The sequence below is a fragment of the Nymphalis io genome, chromosome 17 (assembly GCF_905147045.1).
Source record: "Nymphalis io chromosome 17, ilAglIoxx1.1, whole genome shotgun sequence".
NCBI classification, from domain to species: Eukaryota; Metazoa; Arthropoda; class Insecta; order Lepidoptera; family Nymphalidae; genus Nymphalis; species Nymphalis io.
Genome location: NC_065904.1, coordinates 5,926,237 through 5,950,958, shown reverse-complemented (window position 1 = coordinate 5,950,958; position 24,722 = coordinate 5,926,237). Strand labels below are relative to the sequence as shown.

The window sequence follows — 24,722 nt, the reverse complement described above, 5'->3', positions numbered from 1 at the left end:
AAATTGTTATGAGTGTGAAGCAATAATAGATCATCAACAGTAGAACCGAAACAAATAAAATAAGTGATAAAATTATTTTATAAAAAAGGAAATTCACTTGTTATTTGATACTCTATGGGATTTTATTATTATATAATATAATATAACAATGGTGAAACTCTAATTTGAAACATTAAAGAGTAAATTATTTCACCGTAATTTATTTTAATGGGATTTATACACATGATTAAAAATATAATGTATTAAAATATATTCATATGAAAACGAAAATCAAAGAACATAATGAATTAAGAAATGCTTTATATATTCTAAAAGCAATTTAAGTTAAGGGAGAAAATTCAATTAAAAACCTTGACGCAAAATAGCTTTTTCGCTATGAGCTCATTCACAAATTGTATCCAGTGTCAATGGCATCTAATTTCAAACATTACGCAATTTTCATCTTGACCGACTTCGCAGAAAAACTAGGACGTATATGTACGTGACGTCTGTGAATTGCAATCGTATTGATTAAAACACGTAGTCGTATTATTTTAATAAAGAAATTTACCGAACAAAAAACGTTTAGGGCATATCTATGTATTTTCAAGGCGATCCATGTGAATGACATTAATAACGGCAATACATTAATCTAACTCGATTTGCAGTTTGTTTATAAATTCACAGAGTTGTAGTTATGTTATAATATGATAAAAACAAATTATTGAATGGCAGAAGTCGGATAATAGCAGTAGTCGAGTTGAAGTCGACCTAAACAGTCGCTGCGTTACTACTTAACGGACAATCAGAAGTCGCACGCGCCACCGATCGCTCGCGACTAATTCGATTTTAAATTCCGTGATATATTTTGTACATTCATATTTTACACACACACGAAAACATAAGTAAATAAGAAAAATATATACGTGTAGTATGTTAAAAACAAATGAACCAAACACTAGCTGTCAGTAATCAAAATGACGTTGCGGGTCGAAGTACCCGGAGAAAAGATTGTGAGTTTAGATTCATGCAAATGCAAATCTTATGATAAGGAAATAAAAAAAGCTGAGACAAAATTTAGTGGGCGATTAAAGGAATTTATCAAAAAAACATGGGCTCTGAAATCGAAAGTGACTGTGGAACCGTATGTAATATGTTATGTGTTACCGAGTGTTTTGGCGGGATTGGCTGTTCAGAACTTGTGCTTAGAGAAATCATGTCTAGTGAATTTAAAATACGACGAAGAGACATGCCTTCATATTATGCAGGGACGTACGCACAATTATACAGAACAGGAGAAGAGTGTTCAAAAGATGGTAGCGGGTATGACAGCATGGAGTTTTCCGTTACAAACGGCGTTGCCAGGAATACTGACCCTTTTTGTGGGTGCATGGAGCGATCGCACAGGCAACCGAAAGAGTTTTATGGTGCTTCCAATTTTAGGCAAATTGTTATCAATTTTCGGTATTATTCTGAGTACAGTATTTTTCCTTCAAGTTGGTTTAAACGAAACAGCCCTAATAGAGGGTCTTCCTCCTGCTCTCGCCGGTGGTCGCGTTGCCATGACGATGGCCGTGTACAGTTATATTACGGACATCACAAGTGATTCCGAACGGACTTTCCGCTTAGGGATAATTACAGCTATATTGACTCTAAGCAGGCCGATCGGTCTTGCTCTTAGTGGAATAATGACAAAACGTTTCGGTTATTACGGTGTTTTTACTGTAGCGTGCTTTTTCTACATGGCTGGTTTCATTTACATCGTCATTCGACTGAAGGAAAAGACAAGGAAAAAAATAGACAATGACGAACCCCAGACGGTATTTTCAATGTTCTCAGCGCAGGACTTCGCGGCCACTGTGAACGTAGCATTCAAGAAACGCCAGGGTTCGAGACGTATGCAAATCATATTGGTTATGTTTGCGTACATGTTCATCGTTGGACCTGTTTTAGGTAATTTTCACAAATATATTCTTTCTTTTTATTAATACTTGACAGTTTTTATTTTATTTTTTAATTTTCCAAGAAATATATACTTTTACTGAGTTTTATCTAGAAAAAAACGTCACTCCAAAATATTGTTAATCAAAAAGTTTCGTATATAATACAGCGGTATTGTCGTCATAAAACATACCACATGTGTTCGGATCGCTTGATTTTATTTACATTTTACGACCAAATATAAATTTTCTTTTTCTTTCGTTATTGTTCAGCAATAAATCGACGACAAATCTCAAACTACGGTGTAAATATAAACATCTGATTTCGTACTTTTACTTATATCAAATAAATAATCATAATTAAATCGTTTGACTATTAATAATAACTTTATCGCCACTATTTGCACTAATTATCATAATATCATTTAAATTGGTATGAGCTTGTTATGATCACATCCTTTTTTATAAATAAAATTTAATTAAGATGAAAATGCGATTATTTTTTAAATTAATTCTTTGTTATCATATTTTTACTACACAACGAACTCATATTTCTTAAGTCGGTTTCTATACATTATTATCAAATTATAAAAACAAAAAATCATTTTAGATTTATTTAAATATAACTATTAACAATTGGTCATGTAACTACTATCGTGGGTTAAAGTTCTATATTGGTCAACTGTACCTACTAATTAATCAGTTTTATTTACTATTTAATATGACAACGAATCGTATTTATTTGTTAAATAATTTAGAAGAGTAATATTTTCGGCGGTTTTGGGCGACACTTTCTTAACTGCATTTACAATTATCCACAAAGTCTGCAATATGTTATTACTTTTTAATGAAATTTGCATTTTAATGTAATTGTCTATTAAAAGATTGTGTGTGAGTATGTCATGTTATTTCGAATATTGCTAATTTTCATTCACGTGTTAGTTTGCGTCTTATTTAAATATTATCTCCATAATATGTTATTTATAATTCGAATAAACGGCAATAGACGAACATAAAATAAACAAATGATTATAATGACACAATTAATACATATGTATGTAAATAAATATAATAATAAGACATATCTACTTATTCTACGTAATGCTGTCTGGTAGAGAATTCTGTTAGAATATAGTCCTTATAAAAAATAACGAAATATATATAATATATTTTATAAATATATGTTTAAAATTTTTATAATACTTTTTTTTTTAAGTAATTAAATTATTTTTAAACAACGAATAATTAGTAAAACTTTTTGTGTCAAGTATTTTCTTTTTTTTCTTTAATCAATTTACATTCTTTAACAGTAAATGATATGTGAATACATTTTAATTTATTTCAAGAAGTTAACAACTTTATCATGAGCATTTGAGTATCACCAATGACAGGAAATATTATATATTTTCAATATATTTAATTAATAATAAAAAGAAATACCTCCTTATATACAGTTATAGTACAAGAGTCACTAGGTCGATTTCTGTGAAGTATCGAAATAAAGCGATACTGCGTGATAGCTGAGGCAAATGTTAAGTCATAGATAGCTCATAAGCCCTTCTACGTGACCTATCTGACTAGACAAAGAGCATATGTCGTGTAATGGAGATAGTGCGTCACTTAACAACACCCTCTCACGTACGAAAGTATCGTTACAAATTGATGCTATTATTTAATCGTTATAATTACAAATTTGAATTATTTAGAGTATAATTAGCTCAACGAAAATATATTCGCTTTAAGAATGAATGTATTTGTCACCTTCTCGGTAGAATCTAAATTTGGAACCGGTGGTAGAAGGTGGTGGTGGAAACTTTACATTTAAATATTTCTGTAGACATTAAAAAACATTAAAAAATATATATGTATATAGATAATTAGCGTATTCGAAGTTTTTAATTTACAAATAAAATAAAAATATACTTAGATTAAATTTTCAATCTTTATTTAGAATTGTTTAATGTAAAGATAGCATCGTATCGAAATATAGATTCTACAGAGAAGAACCGCCAAGTAGCTCTTTTCCAACATTTTAAATACAAAGTAACTTCAATCAAACACTTTTTACTTTATTTTTATTAGGGAAACAAACATTCAATAAACTAATAAGTTCCAAATCATAACACCGTCAGTTTCCACTTAAAAATAGTACAAAAATAGAACAGTGCTGACAGAAAAAAATTAAACAATAATCACAAATAATCTGCAATACAATTTCAATAAAACATTAAAATTAAATATATAAAATCAAGATAAACAAATACATTTCAAATAATATATAATAATATATACTAACTCCACGCTTTTTTGTCATATATACAATCCTGTGTTGAGTGTATTTTAAACTAACCATTTAAATTTATTATTTATTGGTAATGCTTAAAACATCTGCCAATTTTATAGAAACGTTTTACCAGGAATTTAGGATTTATTAACTTGGTGATGAAGACTTGGCGTTGTAAGCTGATCTTTACTTCTCGTGTTTATATGATTATTACTGTTTCCATCAAAATATTCAATGTTACTGTGAATATAAATAATTTACTGGTGGTAGGGCTTTGTGCAAGCTCGTCTGGGTAGGTACCACCCACTCATCAGATATTCTACCGCAAAACAGCAATACTTGATATTGTTGTGTTCCGGTTTGAAGGGTGAGTGAGCCAGTGTAATTACAGGCACAAGGGACATAAAATCTTAGTTCCCAAGGTTGGTGGCGCATTGGATATGTAAGCGATGGTTGACATTTCTTACAATGCCAATGTCTAAGAGCGTTGGTGACCACTTACCATCAGGTGGCCCATATGCTCGTCCGCCTTCCTTTTCTATAAAAAAAAAAAATATATATATATAAATAAAAAGTTAAAAGTTGTAAATATGTTGTAAGGCAAATGTAAGTATTCCTACTTAGTTAAAAGTTATATGTAATATGCTATAAGATATATTACTATAAAAATAATCAAAATATACTTATCGACTGTCATAATTACCACGAGTTTCGTCCGTTATATTGAATTTATTATTTAAAAATTCGTGAACTTGACTGCGTTGTAACTCGTTAACTATTTAACTGATTCAAAAATGTTTCTTACTGAAATTGCAGAAATGAGGTGGCCAAAAAAGTACATTCCAAGTACACATAGATAGTAAATATATTGTATAATAAATATTTTTTAAATAAATTATTACGTAGTTTTTAACCTCTCTGAACATTAATTTATTTATACGAAAATGTCTCCTATGGTATTTTTGCATTTAACAAAATGATCTTTTTATAAATGTTGATGCGTAAGATAGTTTTTCTTTATATTACACAAAAAAAAAAATACTTAAAACAAAACGCGTCCACATTTTCCCGCAAGCACGATTCTATGTCAAATGGCAATGTAAAGTCATTGCAGATTTTCCGTTGCGTACTGTTTGTTTTTTGGCGATTCGTTTCTAATATTTTTTAATCCCCGTTTATCTCTACGGACTGATACCATCTACCACTCGATTACGTTGCTTTATAAAATATATATATGTATAAAAAAATATATTTTTTATAGCAAAATCATAATCTATACTTATTGACAGCGTTCTGATTAAAGGATTTATTTATTTATTCATCCTTTATTGCACACAATTTACAAACACATGAAAGAACAATTAGTACATAAAGTACATACAAACGCGGCCTTATCTCTTATAGTGATCTCTTTCAGGCAACCTCTGTAAAGAGAAATATTTATGATTTTTTTAGCCAATCATTAATCGGTTCTATTATGCAAGAAACTTATACTAAAAATTTATTGAATACTTATAAACTTAATACAAATATGTAATATACCAACACACATCTTATATATATATACTTATACATACATACATAAATACATATAAACTTATATAAGAAATAAATAACCATATACATATAATAATACAACATGCTATAGTTATATTGATAAATAATAATTATCCAAACGACTTAAAAATACGTACGGATTCAGCTTGACGAATTTCTTGAGGCAAGGAATTCCGTAGTTAGGATTTAATGAAAATGTTTACGTCTATTCTGTTGTAATGCCGAGTTTTTTTGAGTTTTTTATTTATACAGCAATGTAATGTCCCAATATTTACGAATATAAAAAAACAACACCACACGCAAAACACGTATATTTTGACTCCCAAGCAAAGTATAAGTAAAGACATTTCTATCGAAGTTTTTTTTTTATTATTTTATTAATATATGCCAAACTACATTTCACAACAATTTTTAAAAGGTTATTTGTAGTTATAAAAAAACGCTCAAATTTTTCCTTTGAATGTGGTTAACAATTTGTGACATATATTGAACTGAAGTTATTTTAGATTATTGTAACCATTTTATTAATAATATAACAATACTAATGGTTACTGTGTTTGATTGTTATAAAATATAGATACATACGAGTGTATCCCGTTGTGGATTTCTTTGTTAATCTTTAATTGATGATCTACCAATCTCCTACAATTCCTCACAATTTTCATGTGTCTATAACACAAAGCACTCTTTGTTTTGCAATCATCCGAACAGACTTAGTTTAAAAAAAACATATTATAAAGATATTAACAGTTTTGAAATACAAATTATAAAGCTATGAAAGTCCGATATTTTTTTTTAAAACTAACCTATTCATAACCATATGTTTTATATAGCCTATCCTATGATTATATTATATTATATTTTTTCTATATAAGTGTGAATATATTAAAAATACTTGCACTTAATAAACGCAAGCGTCTACGCAAACACGGTAATTACGCTAGTAATTATATGCGTGAATAAGTTACATATTATGCAAAGCATAAAGAACAGATATCTACCTACATTTATTAAACAAATTAATTTACCAATAACGCATTCTGTCACCTTTAAAATTTACTAATATTTCTAGACTTAATAAATAATATTAAAAAAACAAACTAAAAACACGCTTTAATAGCTAGCAATACTAAAAGTGGATAACTTTTTTTTAAAAAAAATGGAGAGTTCGTTCTATAGCGAAGTAAAGTTTCTGTGTTTTATTATAATTTAAAAATTTTAAAATAAGGATTAAGTTACCAACAAAATTATTAATTTAATTATAAAAAGCGCGAGATGCTTAGCATCAAATGTTATAAATAGTTCATTGGTAGCAGATCATAAGACTTATTGTTATGTGGTTGATAATAATGATTATAACCATTATTATTATACTTTTTCTCTCCTGAGGTAACAAAAACCTAAACACACGGGCCTTAGCCAAGTGCGAGTAGGGGCTAGGTGATCGTATAAGCAGATGAGATGTATGAAGTCATAAGGAAATTGCGGGTGAGACGGCAGTGATGATGATCACTCATCACTTACAAAATGCCTTTTGTAAGTGATGAATGTTGTGTTGAAGAACCCGTATCATATCAAGGTTGCTTTTATTATTATTATTATCAAATTATGGTAATTTTAATTATAATAAATAGTTGTTTTGTTGATAACTTTATTTTTATTATAAAATTGAAATCTGAGGACTTCTACCGGTGTAGGAAAGTATATATATTTGTATGAGGAGAGTACGTCTTTACCAGACAGCGGGAGATGCGAAGTTTACATGTTCTAAGTTGTCTTTTTAATACATTTCGTTTGTTTATTAAATTTAAATTAATTATTATTTCAAGGACACAAACTGCTTCAATTGAAGCACAGCATACTAATAACTTTTTTTTGTTATAAAAAAAAAAGTCGAGACGGCCTAGTGGTTAGAACGCGTGAATCTTAACCGATGATCGTGGTTTCAAACCCGGGCAAGCACCACTGAATTGTCATGTGCTTAATTTGTGTTTATAATTCATCTCGTGCTTGGCGGTGAAGGAAAACATCGTGAGGAAACCTGCATGTGTCTAATTTCATTGAAATTCTGCCACATGTGTATTCTACCAACCCGCAATGGAGCAGCGTAGTGGAATAAGCTCCAAACCTTCTCCTCAAAAGGGAGAGGAGGCCTTAGCCCAGCAGTGGGACATTAACAGGCTGTTACTTTTATACTAATAACGAAAAAAATATATTAAAATTCATACGTGTTCATAGAGATATACATATCTTAGAAGTAACGTCAATAATTTCTCCGTCTATATAGGTTAGAGTTCACACGTGTCATATGCTTAAGATTAAATTATTATTCAGATCAACATACTCTTTATTATCTTTGTAGCTTTAGAGATGAAATATAAAAATATTCATATTTAATTTCTGCATAGACTATTTTATTAATAATATTTTTGAACTCGGCAGTTATTGGAAAATTAAATCAGTATTCATCCAATAATTAATATATCACAGAATTCAGCCGCCACAATAACATTTATTGGTAAATATTTTGAATATTTCTAGTTTATTGCATTCAATGATTTTCCATAATAGATATTATCAAAATTTGCTTTTACAATTAAATGGTCAGTATATTTAAATTTAATATTTTAACGTATTTGCAATTCTTCAGAATGTTACCAATAATTATACATTGTATAATTTTTATGTTAAAATAATAACAAAAACTTGTGTCAGCAACGCGTGTTGACAACACAAAAAGGTTGTCATTTCTTCCTTATTAAATTAAATAAATTAAAAAAAAACCTTGCTTATAAACGTTGTTTAGTGGTCGTTCAGTGGTTCTCTTACTGTCATAACTAATTTGAAATTCGAAACAATAAAAAACAGCATTTTTTAACAAATCACCCCCTTAACAGCATTTTTAGATAGAGCCGTTACTAAATATTGCTCTGTATTTGAGACTCATTCAATGATTGCAAGTTTTATTCCGGAAAAGCACTTTCATATTTGAAACGGTTAACTTGTGTTTATAATTCAACTTATATTCAGCGGTTCTGGGATATCGTGATAAATATGAACACCTTTATAATATTACGTAATCGTTAGCAATTTCACTTTTTTCCTAAATAATAATGATCCTTTGCTAACATGACGCATTTGTTTGTCAGTAATAAATATTGGTAATTAAATTGTAAGAAAAATAGTTTAATGATACATTAATATGAGATTTAATTGAAGCAATTGCGAATGAGTACAAAAAATCAGGTCAATTTTTGTTTATTTTGACACTGATATAATTTATAAGCTACGTTCCATTTAGCTTATCTTCAACCTACATGTTTTGTCTAAATCCTAACATTAAATATGAATGTAATATCACGTGGGAATATATACTTACATTTTGTAGCTAACTAGCTTTCTCTCCCTGACTTCACACGAGTTTATTTTTAATAGATAACTTTAATTTCTTCAAATCGAAAGTTAAAGTGACATATTCGGTGTGAAATATGAACGTTTTAAGGTCCTTCCTCGTCCGACCACAAGTGTATGTATTTTATGTTTTCTGTACTTTTTTCTGTTAATAGATTAAACTGTTCGACTATGTGACACTTCCGAATATATGGCTGCAAATAAATAAGACATCTTACAATTTATGTGTAGAGAAAAGATCATCAGTATAAAAAAGTTAATTTCAAAATATAAATATTTAAAAATAGAATGTATCGATTTTTTTTTCCTATTTTCTCTTACCTTAGGCCTGTTGTACTAAAAAGGTTATATAAGTTTTTATATGAGGCTTAAAAGTGCCTGATTTTCTTTTGATTTTTCTCGCATAGTATTAATTCTGCCTGAAACCTACTAAAACGAATCAAGTTGAAATCAAAAAGAGAACAGTATAAATATTATGTACTCGTAATTCAATTACTTCCATTATTGAAGTTGCGAATCCAGAATAAATTATTTTATTGCGATAACGATGAAACCTATAACATCCCCAGTATGTAATACAATTACCATTACGGAAAATAAAGATGGTGTACTATTATTCTAATTTATTAGAAGTGCTACAGCCTATTCGTGAGAAGAATGAAGTTGGCTACGAGCCAATGGGGTGATTGTCTTGAGTAGAATTGGCTATTATTATGATTATAAATTAACGAAAATTCATACAAACAAATTTACAAATAAATCGATAATTTTGTTATATTTTATTTTATGATATATTTTTGTTTTTAATTTATTTAAATACGATAATATCAGAATGAATTTATTCTGAAATTTATCATGAAGTTCATCGAGAAGTTGTAAAGTAGATATATATCACCAGGCTACGGGGGCGCAACTTTAACGATTAAGCCGGTTGAAATCGTGCGGTGTAACTAATTTATTTTAATTATTTAAATACACATAATTAAAACTGATATTTCAGATTTTTATCATGGTTTATTTTTTTAAATAGAGTATTCCAAAAATTTAAAATAAATTGTATAATAAAGAATCGAAAATTATAAAATAGTCGATATGTGTCGTAAATATTTGTGTAATGAGTATCTTTAATATTAATTATTTAAAACCTTGTTTATGGCTTTGTATATCATATGTAAATATATATATATATATATATGCATATATGCATATAATGATTGTGTGATTGTGTGTAATTACATTGGATGAGTGTGATAAGTGTGCGCCCAATTAATTTACTTGCTAACCACTATTTTTTATATTTTTTTCAATATAAATAATTATTTTAATAAACATCTTCCTAAACAAAGAAGTTCATTTTCTGATTGTCTACTGTTTAATATATGTTATTAATTTTTTGATAAAATCTAGAAGCAAGACATTGTTGCTTTGCAACAAGTACAGCAATGCTACTCTGTAACAGCTCACTTCATTCACCTTAAATTTTGACAACCGACTTATTGTGATATACCATTTTGATGCGTGTATTCTTTAAATATTATAATAAGTTTTCTGCGGTGTTTCGAGTTCGTTCTCACAGAATAGCCCTATTGGATACGAGCAGTACAACAGTTTTTTTGAACACTTAATACGATATAACTTAAGAGGTTATGGTCGAATGATTAAAAGTAATTATTTTCAACATTTTTCTGTAGTTTGCACAGCCTTGCCATCAATAATTATGCTTAGAATTACCAACTTCTTTCAATTGTTCTGTTAATTAATTAATGTCATCACAGATAATCTGAATTAAATTTTAAGAGGAAACAATTATTCTGTTGCATTAATACTTTCAGGTAACCTTGTTTTTTCTGTTTAGAGTAAATTAAGGAGGATGCTCGGAGATATAGATTCGTTGATATTATTGAAGTTTGTATGACTAATATATGTTTCCTATTGAATAAAGGTGAGGCGCAGATGACGTACTGGTTCACCCGCTACAAGTTCAAATTCACTGAAATCGACTACAGCTTGTTCCTCACATACTCCGTACTTGTTGGCACCATTGGTAAGTTTATTGTAATATATCAAATAAAATACATCAAGAAATATTTTATTCGAGTAGAAATCCAATAAATTTTATTAAATGTATAGCTACTACCAAATTATATACATTCGACGAGCCGGTTAGCGTGGTTGGTAGATACTTGCCTTTCACGCCGAAGGTTGTGGATTCGATTCGCACCCATTGTGACATGTGACCCATGACATTGTGTGCATGAACATGTCTGTTTGTCCTGAGTCTGGGTGTAATTATCTATATAAGTATGTATTTATAAAATAAAAGTAGTATATGTAGTATATCAGTTGTCTGGTTTCCATAGCACAAGCTTTGTACAAGCTTAATTTGGGATCAGATGGCCGTGTGTAAAAAATGTCCCAGGATATTATTATTATTCTATTGAAAATAACGAGTTGTGTAATCAGTAGTCTTTTTCACAAATACATTACATACCGGGTCAATGACCCAGAGTCTTCTTTGCAAATATGTACTTAATCTTTCTATTTCGGATATTGAGAGTAAAAATTCAAGTTGTATATTGTATTTTCATTGTAACTTTCAAGATGTTTTATAATTTCATTTTATATAAAGATAAAGTAGAGTTTTAAATAAGGATGTAATGATAGTAGAGTATCTATATAAAGCAGACATTGTTAATTATTTGTATTACACGCAACGGAGCGTGAAAATCACAGAACTATGGTTCACTTGATTATAAACAATCGGTCACTTCGATGAAATAAACGATTTCCCAACCAGAGTTCATGGACCTATAGCTCAGATTTTGCGAAAGATAGACCCGTTTTAAAACTTTTACAGTGTGACCTTATATATAATTATTTTTGCTTGATACTTATTTAAGACTTCAATAAATTATAGTAAATATCTATCTTGTTATTGACGTATATAGATTTTTAAGACGACATTAACAAAAAAAAAAATACAAAGACTATTTTACCATAATCAACTTTTAATTAAACTTTTATTATTTTTGCAAGAAGTAACCAGTTGTTAGTAGTTTTGCAATAATCATTAAAACATTATTAATATTTTTGCAAACCAAAATTCTATAATAGATCAATCTTAAGGCTATCGGGTAAAGTTTTCTCTATTTTGTTTTAATTTAACCGTTTTCCTCAAAATAAAATTTCCCGCGCAATAAAATTTACATGTAAGCAGTTGTCAGACGTTTCACTGAAGTCAACTCGCTGTGTTCTTTTCAGAAATATTTGACTTAAAATTTTTGCAATTAAATTTAATAAAATATTTAGGTTTTTCAACACTTAACCTAAAGTTTCCGTTGTTATGTTTGTTTGAGATATACATTTCCTCTTATTAACAATTATTCATCAACAAGCTGATAACGTCTCATTACCGGAAAGAGGTTTCTGTTCAAATAGACGCCAAGTCAAATTGTTTTATTAAAACAAATATTTATATTAGCGTGGGAAATTCTTATAAGTGTAACAATTTAATAATTGTATAGTTAGAAGAAAGGCTCAATAAGAGGCACAAGAAATGTAACCGCGTAATGTGAATAATGGTTAACATTCCTTACAGTGCCAATATAAGAAATGACGTCAACTGACCATCGCGTAGCCCATTTGCTCCATTGCCTTTCTATATTAAGCTATAGAAAAAAAATATAATAAATAATAGTATAGGCTTTCGAAATTAAGCTTTTATAATCCTATATATAATATTATTATTTGTATATGTTTGTCGTTGACAGGTTCCTTTATAACAATATATTTATTTAGCAAGAGGTGGAAGATAGAGGACAGTATTATAGGCGTCGTGGCGTGTGTGAGCAGGATAGCAGCAAGCTTAGTATACGCCCTGGCTCCGTCTAGAACGGTGTACTTCCTGGGCCCAGTATTGGACATGTTCAGTGCTGCGGGCGCAACATCCCTGAGATCGATCGCTACGAAACTCGTGAAAGCGGATGAAGTCGGTAAGTTTTTCATCTCTACTAAAATTATTAACGAGAAAATGTGGTTGATAGTTTGTCCTTTTTACATATAGCAGCAGAATTATGAATGGTTGCGTTTTATATTGTACAGCGTTAGGTGGAAGAGTGACTGTTTATTCCTGAAAAGTATATAAAAGAAACAACCGCAACCAAAAACGCACTTAATGTAAATATCCTATAGTTTTTTTATTTAAATTAGAGATTTTAATTTTCATTTTAAATATCACATTCTTACTATTAGCCTTAATACGAATATTTGTTAGTTGGTTTGTTAGGAGGCAGATAGTATTGATTTTATGAATAATCAATCTTCATCATATATACATATAGGGCTCGTCGTTTTTTTTTATCCCGAAAAAAATTATAGACGAGATAATTTTATTCGACATTTTACAAACTATATATTATTTACAGTGTAATTACAGCCACAAGGGACCTTATAGGACCGTATTTAAGGGATAGCATCTTAGTTCCCAAGGTTGGTGGCGCATTGGTGATGTAAGCGTTAACATTTCTTACAGTGCCAATGTCTAGGGGCGTTGGTGACCACTTACCATCAAGTGACCCATATGCTCGTCCGCCTTCCTATTCTATAAAAAAAATTACTTAAAATATCAAATTATTATCAATACCATAAAAGTATAATTTACAATGTTATCATTTGTTTATAAGCAATGTATTGTATAAATATTTAAATTCAGTTATATTATTCATAAAGACTAAAATAAAAATATTGTTTTCAACCCAATAACACAATAATTATGAATAATTATAGCGAAAATTACATTCAATGAGTATTGTATACATTTATGTCTCTTTAATTACGCAATACGACAGGTGTACAAACCAAACTTAGATAAAAAGTGACATGTGTATAATTATTTTATGTACATTGAAAGTAGACCAATTGATTACAATTTATTTACACTAAAATATACCTAATATGCTTTATTTACAAAATATTAAATATCACATTACATACATATATAAAAGTTTAGAGAAAATTTTATAAAATATTTAAAAGATCGTATAATCGTAGAATGTGCGATGTAAAATTAATTTATTTAATTTCTTCATGAGATGAAGTTATTGCGCCGTACAACATCATCAACATTGTTTTTTCATACACGATTATATATATATATATATATATACACACGATTTGAAGCAAAGTCTTTCGTGTAAAGCTAGAGTTTATTTTACATTAATATTAGAATAATATTATAACCGCGAAAGTAACTATGGTTTGACCTATGTACGTATGTTTTATTATTTAGCTCCCAGGCTATAGTCATGCAAGATGCATGTCATAAATTATATTATGAGATTTACGGCGTAAATACGGCGTAGAAAGGAAGATTACTAGCTGCATTTATATATATTATATATATAGTAACAATTACGTATTTCATTTCATTTTAGGAACCACAGGTAAAGGTAATGCAATGCAATAAAGCTTACCCTGTATTAGTTTTGTTGATTTTTCTCTTATGTTAAAAAAGGACAATCTTCTAGTGATAAATATAATACATTAAATTAATAGATATAATAGCGGATCTTACATGTGTATATTTAGACCTAGAAATTATATATCCTTACTTGGTATTTTAATAATAACTTGCTACTGTTTGTTTACAAAACAAAAGGCCTTGTTATATATTATATAAATCAGTATCAGATGATAAAACAGCAGTACTTGCTATTGTTGTGTTCCGGTTTGAAGGATGAGTGAGCCAGTGAAATTACAGGCACAAGGGACATAAAATCTTAGTTCCCAAGGTTGGTGGCGCATTGGCTATGTAAGCGATGGTTGACATTTCTTACAATGCCAATGTCTAAGGGCGTTTGGTGACCACTTACCATCAGGTGGCCCATATGCTCGTCCGCCTTCCTATTCTATAAAAAAAAAAAAAAGAATATTCTAACATCATATTCAAGGTTACCAACTAAGCTTGTACTTGCTACTCTAGTTACGTTTTTTTAATAGGGTTTTACATATCTTATCTTTATATTAATATAATATTTAATATAATACATACTTCTAGACTTACACTTAATTTTAACTGGCTCGTTCGTCGTTTAATTAAAATGCTTTTAAAAAAAACAACATTAATTAAATCATTAACTTTATTAATTTTTATCCATACTAATATTATAAATACGTAAGTAACTCTAACGGTCTGTTAAGCTTGCACAGCTAAACCACTGAACTGAAACCGTCATACCACTGAAATTTGGTATGACGCAAGCTTAAAACCCAAGGAAAGACAATAGGTTACTTTTTAACTTAATCTTGCCAATAACACGCAGGCGGACTAAAACTGGTTATCTTTATTTATTTATTTAAAGATCTTATAAATATAAGATTAAAAAGTCAATTAATTTAATGCTATTTTTTAAGATTTTTATTTAGTGATCAGGATCATAAGTGACTGCACCGTTTGAATGACAGGCAGTTCATGATACCTATTACAGAAACAGGAAAATTCCAAAGATGTCTGCAGAGAATACCATTATAATTAGTTGTCAGGGGCACATTAGACAAGTTAATAAATGTTCCTCCTACACTTTGGGGAACCTGTTATTAATTACGTTATTACTATACCATTTATTTTGAAGAACACATTCTAGACGTATTTCCTTATATAATTTAATTCGCTAACTGTCATATGAACGTTAATTTATTAATTAATTATATAGTTATTTATTAATTAATTATCTTATTCCATTATATAAGCAACGTGTATGTTATTTTTTTTTTAAATCCGGCCAGCTGTTCCAATGTGATTGACGAACCATCCAAAAAAATATTAACTAAACTAAATAATGTAGGTGAGATATTATTTGTATTATTTCATTGGATAATCGAGGAGACAATGAAATACTCAAGAGCATTTAATATAAACTTATTATAAACTGTGAACGTAAGATTTTCGTCTCGCTTTAGATATAATTCCCTCTAATATAACGATAAATATATTCAATGAAATATTTTTATGTACTCTATACATGTAGGTTTACAAGCAATTTTATTTAATAATTAAATGCAGTGTAAAGCGACTTATAGAATCCACGGAAATAACCACGCAAAAACTAAATATTTTCCCCAAATAAAATAGGTAAATATATTAATTAAAATTTAAAGTAATTTATATTACTTAATGTGATTTCTAGTCAAGGCTACACTATTTTATTCCGTTTCAGTACTTTCGACATCATATATTAATCTAAGAAAATTTTATTAAGCAAAAACGTTTTTCCATCGCAATAATTAGCTACGTCTCTTCATTAGGATAACAATTAAATTTCATTACCACACTTATGATCTTAATATAAACTACTTCTAATAAAATAATAACCTCATAAAATTCGAAATGCTAATTAAAATTATATAAAATGTTCAAAATTAAACGTCTTTGTATTTAAAGAATTGACGTTTCCAAATTATTCGGTTAGTTATTGGTAATTAATCATGGATCATTAATAGTTAATAATATTATAGTAATGGGATTTTATTCATTCAATATAAATTAAAATAATTCTTAGCTGTTTCTAACAAACATACATATGTATTGCCTACGCATTTATAGTTCATATTCCCAGTTTAGTTTTCTGTGAAACAAACACGAAGATTAAAGCGGAGCACTATGAAATGTTTAATAGCGATATGCGTCTGACAATAATAATAATAACATTTAAAGAATACAAAAAAAAAACCCGTATGTTGGTTTTTAGCATTTCAGAAATGAGATACGAAGCAAATTCTTACAAATATCATTGCGGGTCTAACACGCATTTTTGTAACGTACCATATTTTATTAGTTTACCTCTAAATACCAATAGTTTGTATATTTGTGTTTTAAAGTGCGAGTGAGGCAGGGTAGTAGTAGGCGACATAAACGCGATGTTTGGCGTAACACAGATTATAGAATGATTCTTTCTTACTGAATTAGATCTACAATAAAAATAATAAAAAATAATAAATAAATGACGAGCTGGTTGGCGTAGTTGGTAGATACTTGCCTTTTACGCCGAAGGTTGTGGGTTCGATTCCCACCCGGGACAGACATTTGTGTGCATGAACATGTCTGTTTGTCCTGAGTCTGGGTGTAATTATATATATAAGTATGTATTTACAAAAGAAAAGTAGTATATGTAGTATATCGGTTGTCTGGTTTCCATAGCACAAGCTTTGTATAAGCTTAATTTGGGATCAGATGGCCGTGTGTGAAAAATGTCCCAGGATAAAAAAATAAAATAAAAGAATATGTCTTTTAATAAGATAGATAATACCAACAAACGCTAGTCTTAGGTGCTATTTTTATGAATAATTGTTAAAACCAGTTTAACATTATATTATGTAGGTATTACTGTAATTGCAATGTTGTTAGTCCTTGGAATATTATTAGGATTAGTTCAAAGTTAAACTTTCGTTGTAATTGCCTCTTCGTATTCTTAATTGTGATATTATATTGGGCTAATTTAGTTGTCGTATTTCTGGCAATAGCATTAAAAATTGAAATACATTAGGGTTAGTTGGGCGTATTTTTTTGTAACGGTGACTATATTTCTTTCCACTTTTCATTTTTTTTTTTTAAGTTTAATGTTTTTGTTCTTTCGCTGTTCTGTTTATTACGGAAATATTTATTAAGCAATGCTAATATTATAATAATATATAATAAAAAATATATTATATATTACTATATATCTTATCCGGTCCGAATTGCAAAATGTAACTGGCAATTTTAATTAACAGAAAATGGTTACAATTATTATTTTAATTACGATTCGATCTTTATGACAAATAAATTGTGCAAGAAAGACAGCGAATATCGCTTATTAAAATAATTATTACATGGAAATGATTATTGTGACGTAAAGAAAAGACTGGCGTATATGTTATGTTGCTACTGCAATATATATCTCGAGGTAACTTTCGTGTTTAGTTTGACTGTGCCTGGAACGCATCTTTTATCCGACTAATCGTAAGTTTACACAAATTATATATTATATATATTGCAACCGATGTCCGATGTATAGAAAATTTTATATAAATAAAATAATTAATATTTGCGAAATATCGAAACAATCCTGTAAAACTATTTCCAATACAGATACAACAATAGGATTGAATTAAAATAATTTAAACCACAACCACAAATAAATAAATTCGATGAAAATTTCACGTTTAATTTCTAAAATTAGGAACAATGACTATAAAGTTATATTTAGGATTTATTTAATATACATTTCATTTCTTGATTGGTATTGAATAATTGAAACTAATTGTTCATATTGTATGGGTATTAATTAATAACCTAATACAACCCGTATTGGTATTGGGTTATACAAGTAATATGCTTAATTAAACGGTAATAGCTTAACTTATATACATATGTACATAATTATGTCAATATACAAAATTGAAATATACTTTCTTCGAGTCTTTGTTTTCTTTTTACAGGTATATTTTTATGTCGGAGAAAATTAATTACTAGTAGAATCATTCTGTAAGAGTAAAATCAAAAGTAGCCGGTGTACACGATCATGGAATTCGGGGATTGATATGTGATATTTTAGTGAGACGCGAAGTGAGTTCTTCCAGAGTATCACCGTCGTCATCGTTTCTCTAACGAAATTATAGTTAAAATAAAAAGGTACACGCCTATTTTATGTAGCAACAAAAGGCCTAATTTATGTAGCAACAAGTTTTCACAACACAACACCTTTTTATGGCAATTCTGAAGGAACTTAAAGAACGATGTTGTTCTTCTGACTGATTTTGACCACGGCAGCCAGTCTTAAGGGAGACTAGCCAACTGCGCAAGACATTTTATAGCGCACAAGTGTGTACGCAAACACAGGTGCACTTTCTATTCACTCTTATAATTCGATGGGACGGCAATCCGACACGATCGGAAAATGTTCAGGCGCAGGACCATCATCTTGAGCCCTAGACCTCGGGAACTGCATACTTATATCTAGCTACTAGACCAACGAGATAGAAGACTGTCTCTTCTTATAGTTCTTACTTAAAACTTAAAGAATGTATATTTACTAGCTGTTAATGAGTCCCATGAATATTTGTCACATTAATTCAATCACTTCAATGCAAAATTTTTAAAGGATATGCAAATAGAAATGAAAAGTGAGTTCATAGATTTTCTTACAATGTTAAATCTAAGGATAATGTCTTCTTGGTTGTTTTTGGCAGGTACTCTCAACGGGGACTAGTCCCCTACGTCGGAAATATTATAATGCACAATATGGCTGTACGTTCTTCCTGAGTCATTTGAGTATAAGACTGCCAACTTTTAAATTGCGGGCTTCTTTGCAGGTTTTCTTATATTTAGACGAGGTAGCATTTATCTGTTATACGTACTTTTTTTTTTAAATATATACTTTGTTTACCTAAAAAAAACCTTGCTTTCATTTAAATAGATGTAATTTTATTTTACATAGTTATATTAATAATATATTTTTTTAATACAACATAACAAAACATTTTCATTTGCATGTTTTATTTATTTAATCAAATTTACAGCTACATATACCATATTTGAACGGAATTATTTTGGGTCTGTTCCCTATATCCATTTATGTATTTCCCTATGTACATTTTTGAAACTTTTATAATATATTAATATCATAATCTGACGACAAAATAGGAGATAACGATTGTTTTTTCTTTGCTGTGATAAGATAAGCCGGAATATAATCGAAACGTGCATATTTTTAATTTGATATACAAAATATAATTTTGTATAATGTTTTATGTTAAAGCGGCGTGTTAAAGTTTTTTTTTTTTTTTAATTTATTTAACGTCTCCGCTGATGTGCTGTCCATGTCTTTGTTGTATTTTGTGTATAATTTGGTTTACATTATTTTAATGTTCCTGCATTTGTTTGCCAGGCCGTACCACAATCTATGTACTCGTTTATCTGTCTAATTTTATTATTGCAAATTGATGACAATTTATTGCTCATTTATATTATCCTAATAATGTTAGGTTTACATTGGAGACGAAGACGATTTCTTAATTGACTCATAGCGTGTGCCAGTTGTGTTTCTTGGTCTAGATTCCTTAGCTATTCTGGATGATATACTGCCAGTCTATCAATAATCGGGTCATATCTATAATGGATTATCATCACCATTCACCATTTATGCTCTCTTCACCAGTGTCTCCAACACGTCTTCGCTGTTGTCGGTTTAAAATATGAAGATTTTCGTGTGATATTGCAACCATGTTATTTTTCCATACCCATTCCGTTCACCCACGTTAAAAGATGGTTCTTTTTTCTCTCTAACTCAAGTTCGCTTAGTGCGTGCGTTTTATACTTGTTTCTATTTCAAATTTCACTAATACATTATATTGGTTAAAGGAATATGAAATTCAAGCTTGTTACAATACAATACATACTAAAATATTTTCAAAAATGCGCTGCATCTGCTGGTATAAGTTTTATGTATAATTGTTTAGTATTTATAATTCATCTCGTCCTTGACGGTGAAGGAAAACATCGTGAGGAAACCTGCATGTGTCTAATTTCAATGAAATTAAAAAATTTATAAATAACTACCAACCTGCATTGGAGCAGCGTGGTAGAATAAGCTTCAAACCTTCTCCTCAAAAGGGAGAGGAGACCTTAGCCTAGCTATAGGACATTAATAGGCTGTTACTGTACTGTTACCGGTTTAGTGTTTTTTTCATATTCATTTTTTTAATTATTTCGTTGGTCTAGTGGCTAGATATAAGGCTGCTGACCCGCAGGTCCTGGGTTCAACTCCCAGGTCAGGCCAATAAAGGGTTTTTCTATCAGAAAATTCTCAGTAGCAGCCCAGTGGAAGTTGGAAGTGTGTACACTCCCGTGACTCGGAAAGCACATAAAGCCGTTGGTCCTGCGCCTGAACTCTTTCCGATCGTGTCAGATTGCCGTCCCATCGGATTGTGAGAGCTAGGCAATAGAGAGTGCACCTGTGTTTGCGCAAACACTTGTTTACTATAATATCTCCTGTGCAGTTGGCTAATCTCTTTTGAGATTGGCCACCGTGGCCGATCGGTCTGGAGGAGATTTTTTTCACTTAGGTATCACAAAAAAAGCGTCTCATTTATTAGTGTAGATAAATGTGACATATAATGTGCAACACATAGTCATGGTAACTATGAACACATTATTACGTATTATTAGAAAACATAGTGTTACGTTAACACAAGTAATTATTTATACTTCGATTGAGAAACGAATCGTTCGTTATAGTGTTATCACATAATGATTTATTACAAAACATTTTACTTCATACGATATTACTTTTATTGTAATTGTTTTGTCGTCTTGGTCTAGTAGTTAGCTTATTGGGGTTAATTATTCTGATGTCGTTGGTTCAATAAAGTTAGGGTAGTAGTAGTTATTAGGTGTTTCTGTCAATTAAGTCTCAGTAGAGATCCGGAGTTTTTAATTGAAAGACCTGAGAACTTGGCTTATCTCCATTGAAATCGTCAGAGCACTGTATTATCATTGCTTGCATGTTTTTCTTGATTATATTTAGTTGTCATATAGAAGGTACAACAAAAATATTAACTTAATTTTGTTATTACTACTGTTTTGTTTTAGATATAACTTACACCAAACGAATGAGTAAAAGATAATAACCGTGGGAACACGCACGCGTGAAAGGGTGTACTGGGTACGGGAATCGCAGAAGAACTTGAAAACCTATTTATATTTAGTTTGGAATAAAACATAAATTTACTATAAAGTTAAAAAAAGTTACACCTGTAAATGTCCCATAGCTGGACTAAGACATGTCATTGTGAAGATAAGGTTTATATATATATAATGTTGCTATGTTTTTGTTAATATGAAATTTTGTGTTTCAGGTAAAACAAGCTCTCTAATAAGTATATCGGAGGCCTTAGTTCCTGTGATCTACTCACCCGTGTATAGTAAAGTGTACCTCAGCACACTTTCCACATTCGCCGGCGCTTTCTACCTCATAAGCGCGGCCCTCGCTGTTCCTGCCATAGTTTTATATTTGTAAGTCACTTTTTAAACAAATATATGATATAACTACATAACACTGTCAAAAAGGAAGAAACACGAGAAAGGAATTACACAAGTTTACCGCCATATTTAAAAAAAAATTACAGGCCATAGTCCTCCCTCATACAGCCAAGTATACATTAAGTATTAATGACTCATTATAAACAAAAATATAGTCAACGTATTAACAGTGTATGGAATGTCGAATTCCTCTTCATATATTATATTTAGTTCATCAAGTACATTTAAAATGGATATAAAAGTAATTCTTTTATTTTTATTTTTTATTAATTTCTAATGGATATAAACTCATGTTTATTATATGAGATGTTATGATAAATATATTTTAAATATGACAACATTTACATTTGAATCTTTTACATGCTCAATAATGCCAGTTATCACAATTATAAATCCCTTATAAATTCAATCACTAGGATTGAATAAACCGATTCGAACCAAGCTAGGCGTCATCAATGCATCTTTCAAGATAATTATAATAAAACTTCCTACACTTATATTTTGCCAGATAATAAATAAAGCTTATTCATTGACAACTAAAAATACTTGGGTGATAAAATGGCGCGGCGTTATTGTTCGTTAATTTCCATGCAGGTTTTTCCAAAATTATTCTAGAATATGTATTCCAAACTAGTAGAACTTTATGTTTAATTATTCATATAAATTTCTATTCTTAAACCAATACAATAACATTTGTTTATGTATCCAAATGCTATTTCTAGTTAATATATAATAAAAAACAAAAGTATTATTGTTACAACAATTCGACATAGGTATATTTAATGAAGCTACATCTGTGTTTCGTAAATTCGATTATAACAATCGCTTATTCATTTGGTATCCATTTGTAACATTAGATATAATTGTAGTCTATTTTTGTATTACGAATCAGACCTTACGATAACTTTCATTGCCGACTTTATAACGTTTGATTACAAATAAATGAATGTTTTTCATTACAGTCTTACGTTCACCTAGTTTTGTAACAAAGCAAAATGCTTAATTTAAATATTAAGCGATTATTTTAAAGAATTCATTCTAAGAGGTACCTACAATATCAGAAATATTTTTTAATAACAATGATCGATGATGTAATATGTTTCAACATTCACAAAAAATTGAGACCTTGCGGTCAATATCTGGCCCTTATGTCGATACAATGCGATTTCTATTAAACGCAACCTTGAACCGAATTTTCTATTTTGATAAGAATTTCTACCACACAAACACCTTCATCGACCTTCATTTACATTATAGTGTCCTATGGAATCGAAAGTTCTTCGTGCAATTTTTGTTGTCAATAACATAAATAAAATTTAGATTGAGTCATGCTTCGAAAATAAAACCACAATTCATTTAAATATAACGTTGTGTAATGATGCGATACGAATTCAGTACAAAAAGTACATAACAGAAAAAAGTAAATGTACCTAAATATCTATTTTGGGAATGCATTTGTATGTGTTGGTGTGTATACATGTATATGCGTGTGTTTATATGTGTCTTTTTATTATACATGTTTATATTTATTCTTTAATCTAACTGGACTGTACTTTGGACGAATTAAATATGTTTATACTAATTTCCGGCCCCTTTTCACCTCGTGGGAGTAGTATCTTTTGGCATGGGTTATCCTTTGATAAATATCAAACGATGTTATATAATCGCATCATTCGTCATCAGATATCGTCAGTCAACAACAATAACCATTTCTAAATTTTTAACGGTTACTCATGCGTGACAAATAAATACGGAAAATTACGCACAATTTAAGTGTATTTTAATTTAAATCCGGAAATAATCGATAAATACGCACGTATAATAGCATTTATATGAGATAGAACGTACCTAATGTATAGAATTAAATGTATACAGTGGAACTTAAAACGAGTCTGCCAAATCTTATGGAAAAATCCTATCAGAAAATCGATTGAATATTTTTCTTAACATCATTAAAACAAGGTAATTTTGGGATATATATTTTTTTGTTTATATAGGGCCTTAAAATTAAGCACCGAATTCCTTGAATTAAATACTTACCTCAATTATATAGAACTACAACCAATAGTTTATTTAGTCTTCGAAAAATTTCATCCAATACGCGTTCGTCCAATACGCGCTGCATCTCCTCGTATAAGTTTTATGTGTATTGATTAAGCCTTTTTCAATTAGGCCTTTTTCAATTACAGTCAATTTTCTTATCAACACTGTTATATTATATAATTACTTTCTACATACATAAATGTGATAACGCTATGACATTGTTATCTTTTTATTAACATATATTATTTTTTTTACAGAAGTCTATTCATTTTACGAAAAAGAGAGATCGAAGAAAGCAAATCTACTGAAAACAAGTCTAAAGAAGACGAAATTACCCGATTTTAGTGAAATTTGTTATATATTTATTGTTAAGTTTTATTTTGTCTACCTATTATGTACCTACTACAAAATCTCAATAAATTTAAGGTTTGTA

The 24,722-nt window shown here is 29.6% G+C and overlaps 1 protein-coding gene across 1 annotated transcript; it reads left to right on the top strand.

Annotated features, from left to right (window-relative positions):
• Positions 1–755: 755 nt before the first annotated feature.
• Positions 756–24,722, top strand: LOC126775093 (uncharacterized). Its single transcript, XM_050496854.1, has 5 exons — positions 756–1,932; positions 11,114–11,215; positions 12,942–13,163; positions 22,063–22,219; positions 24,547–24,722. Exons 1-5 carry the CDS (start codon positions 957–959, stop codon positions 24,632–24,634), a joined length of 1,545 nt encoding a protein of 514 aa, XP_050352811.1. The 5' UTR covers positions 756–956; the 3' UTR covers positions 24,635–24,722.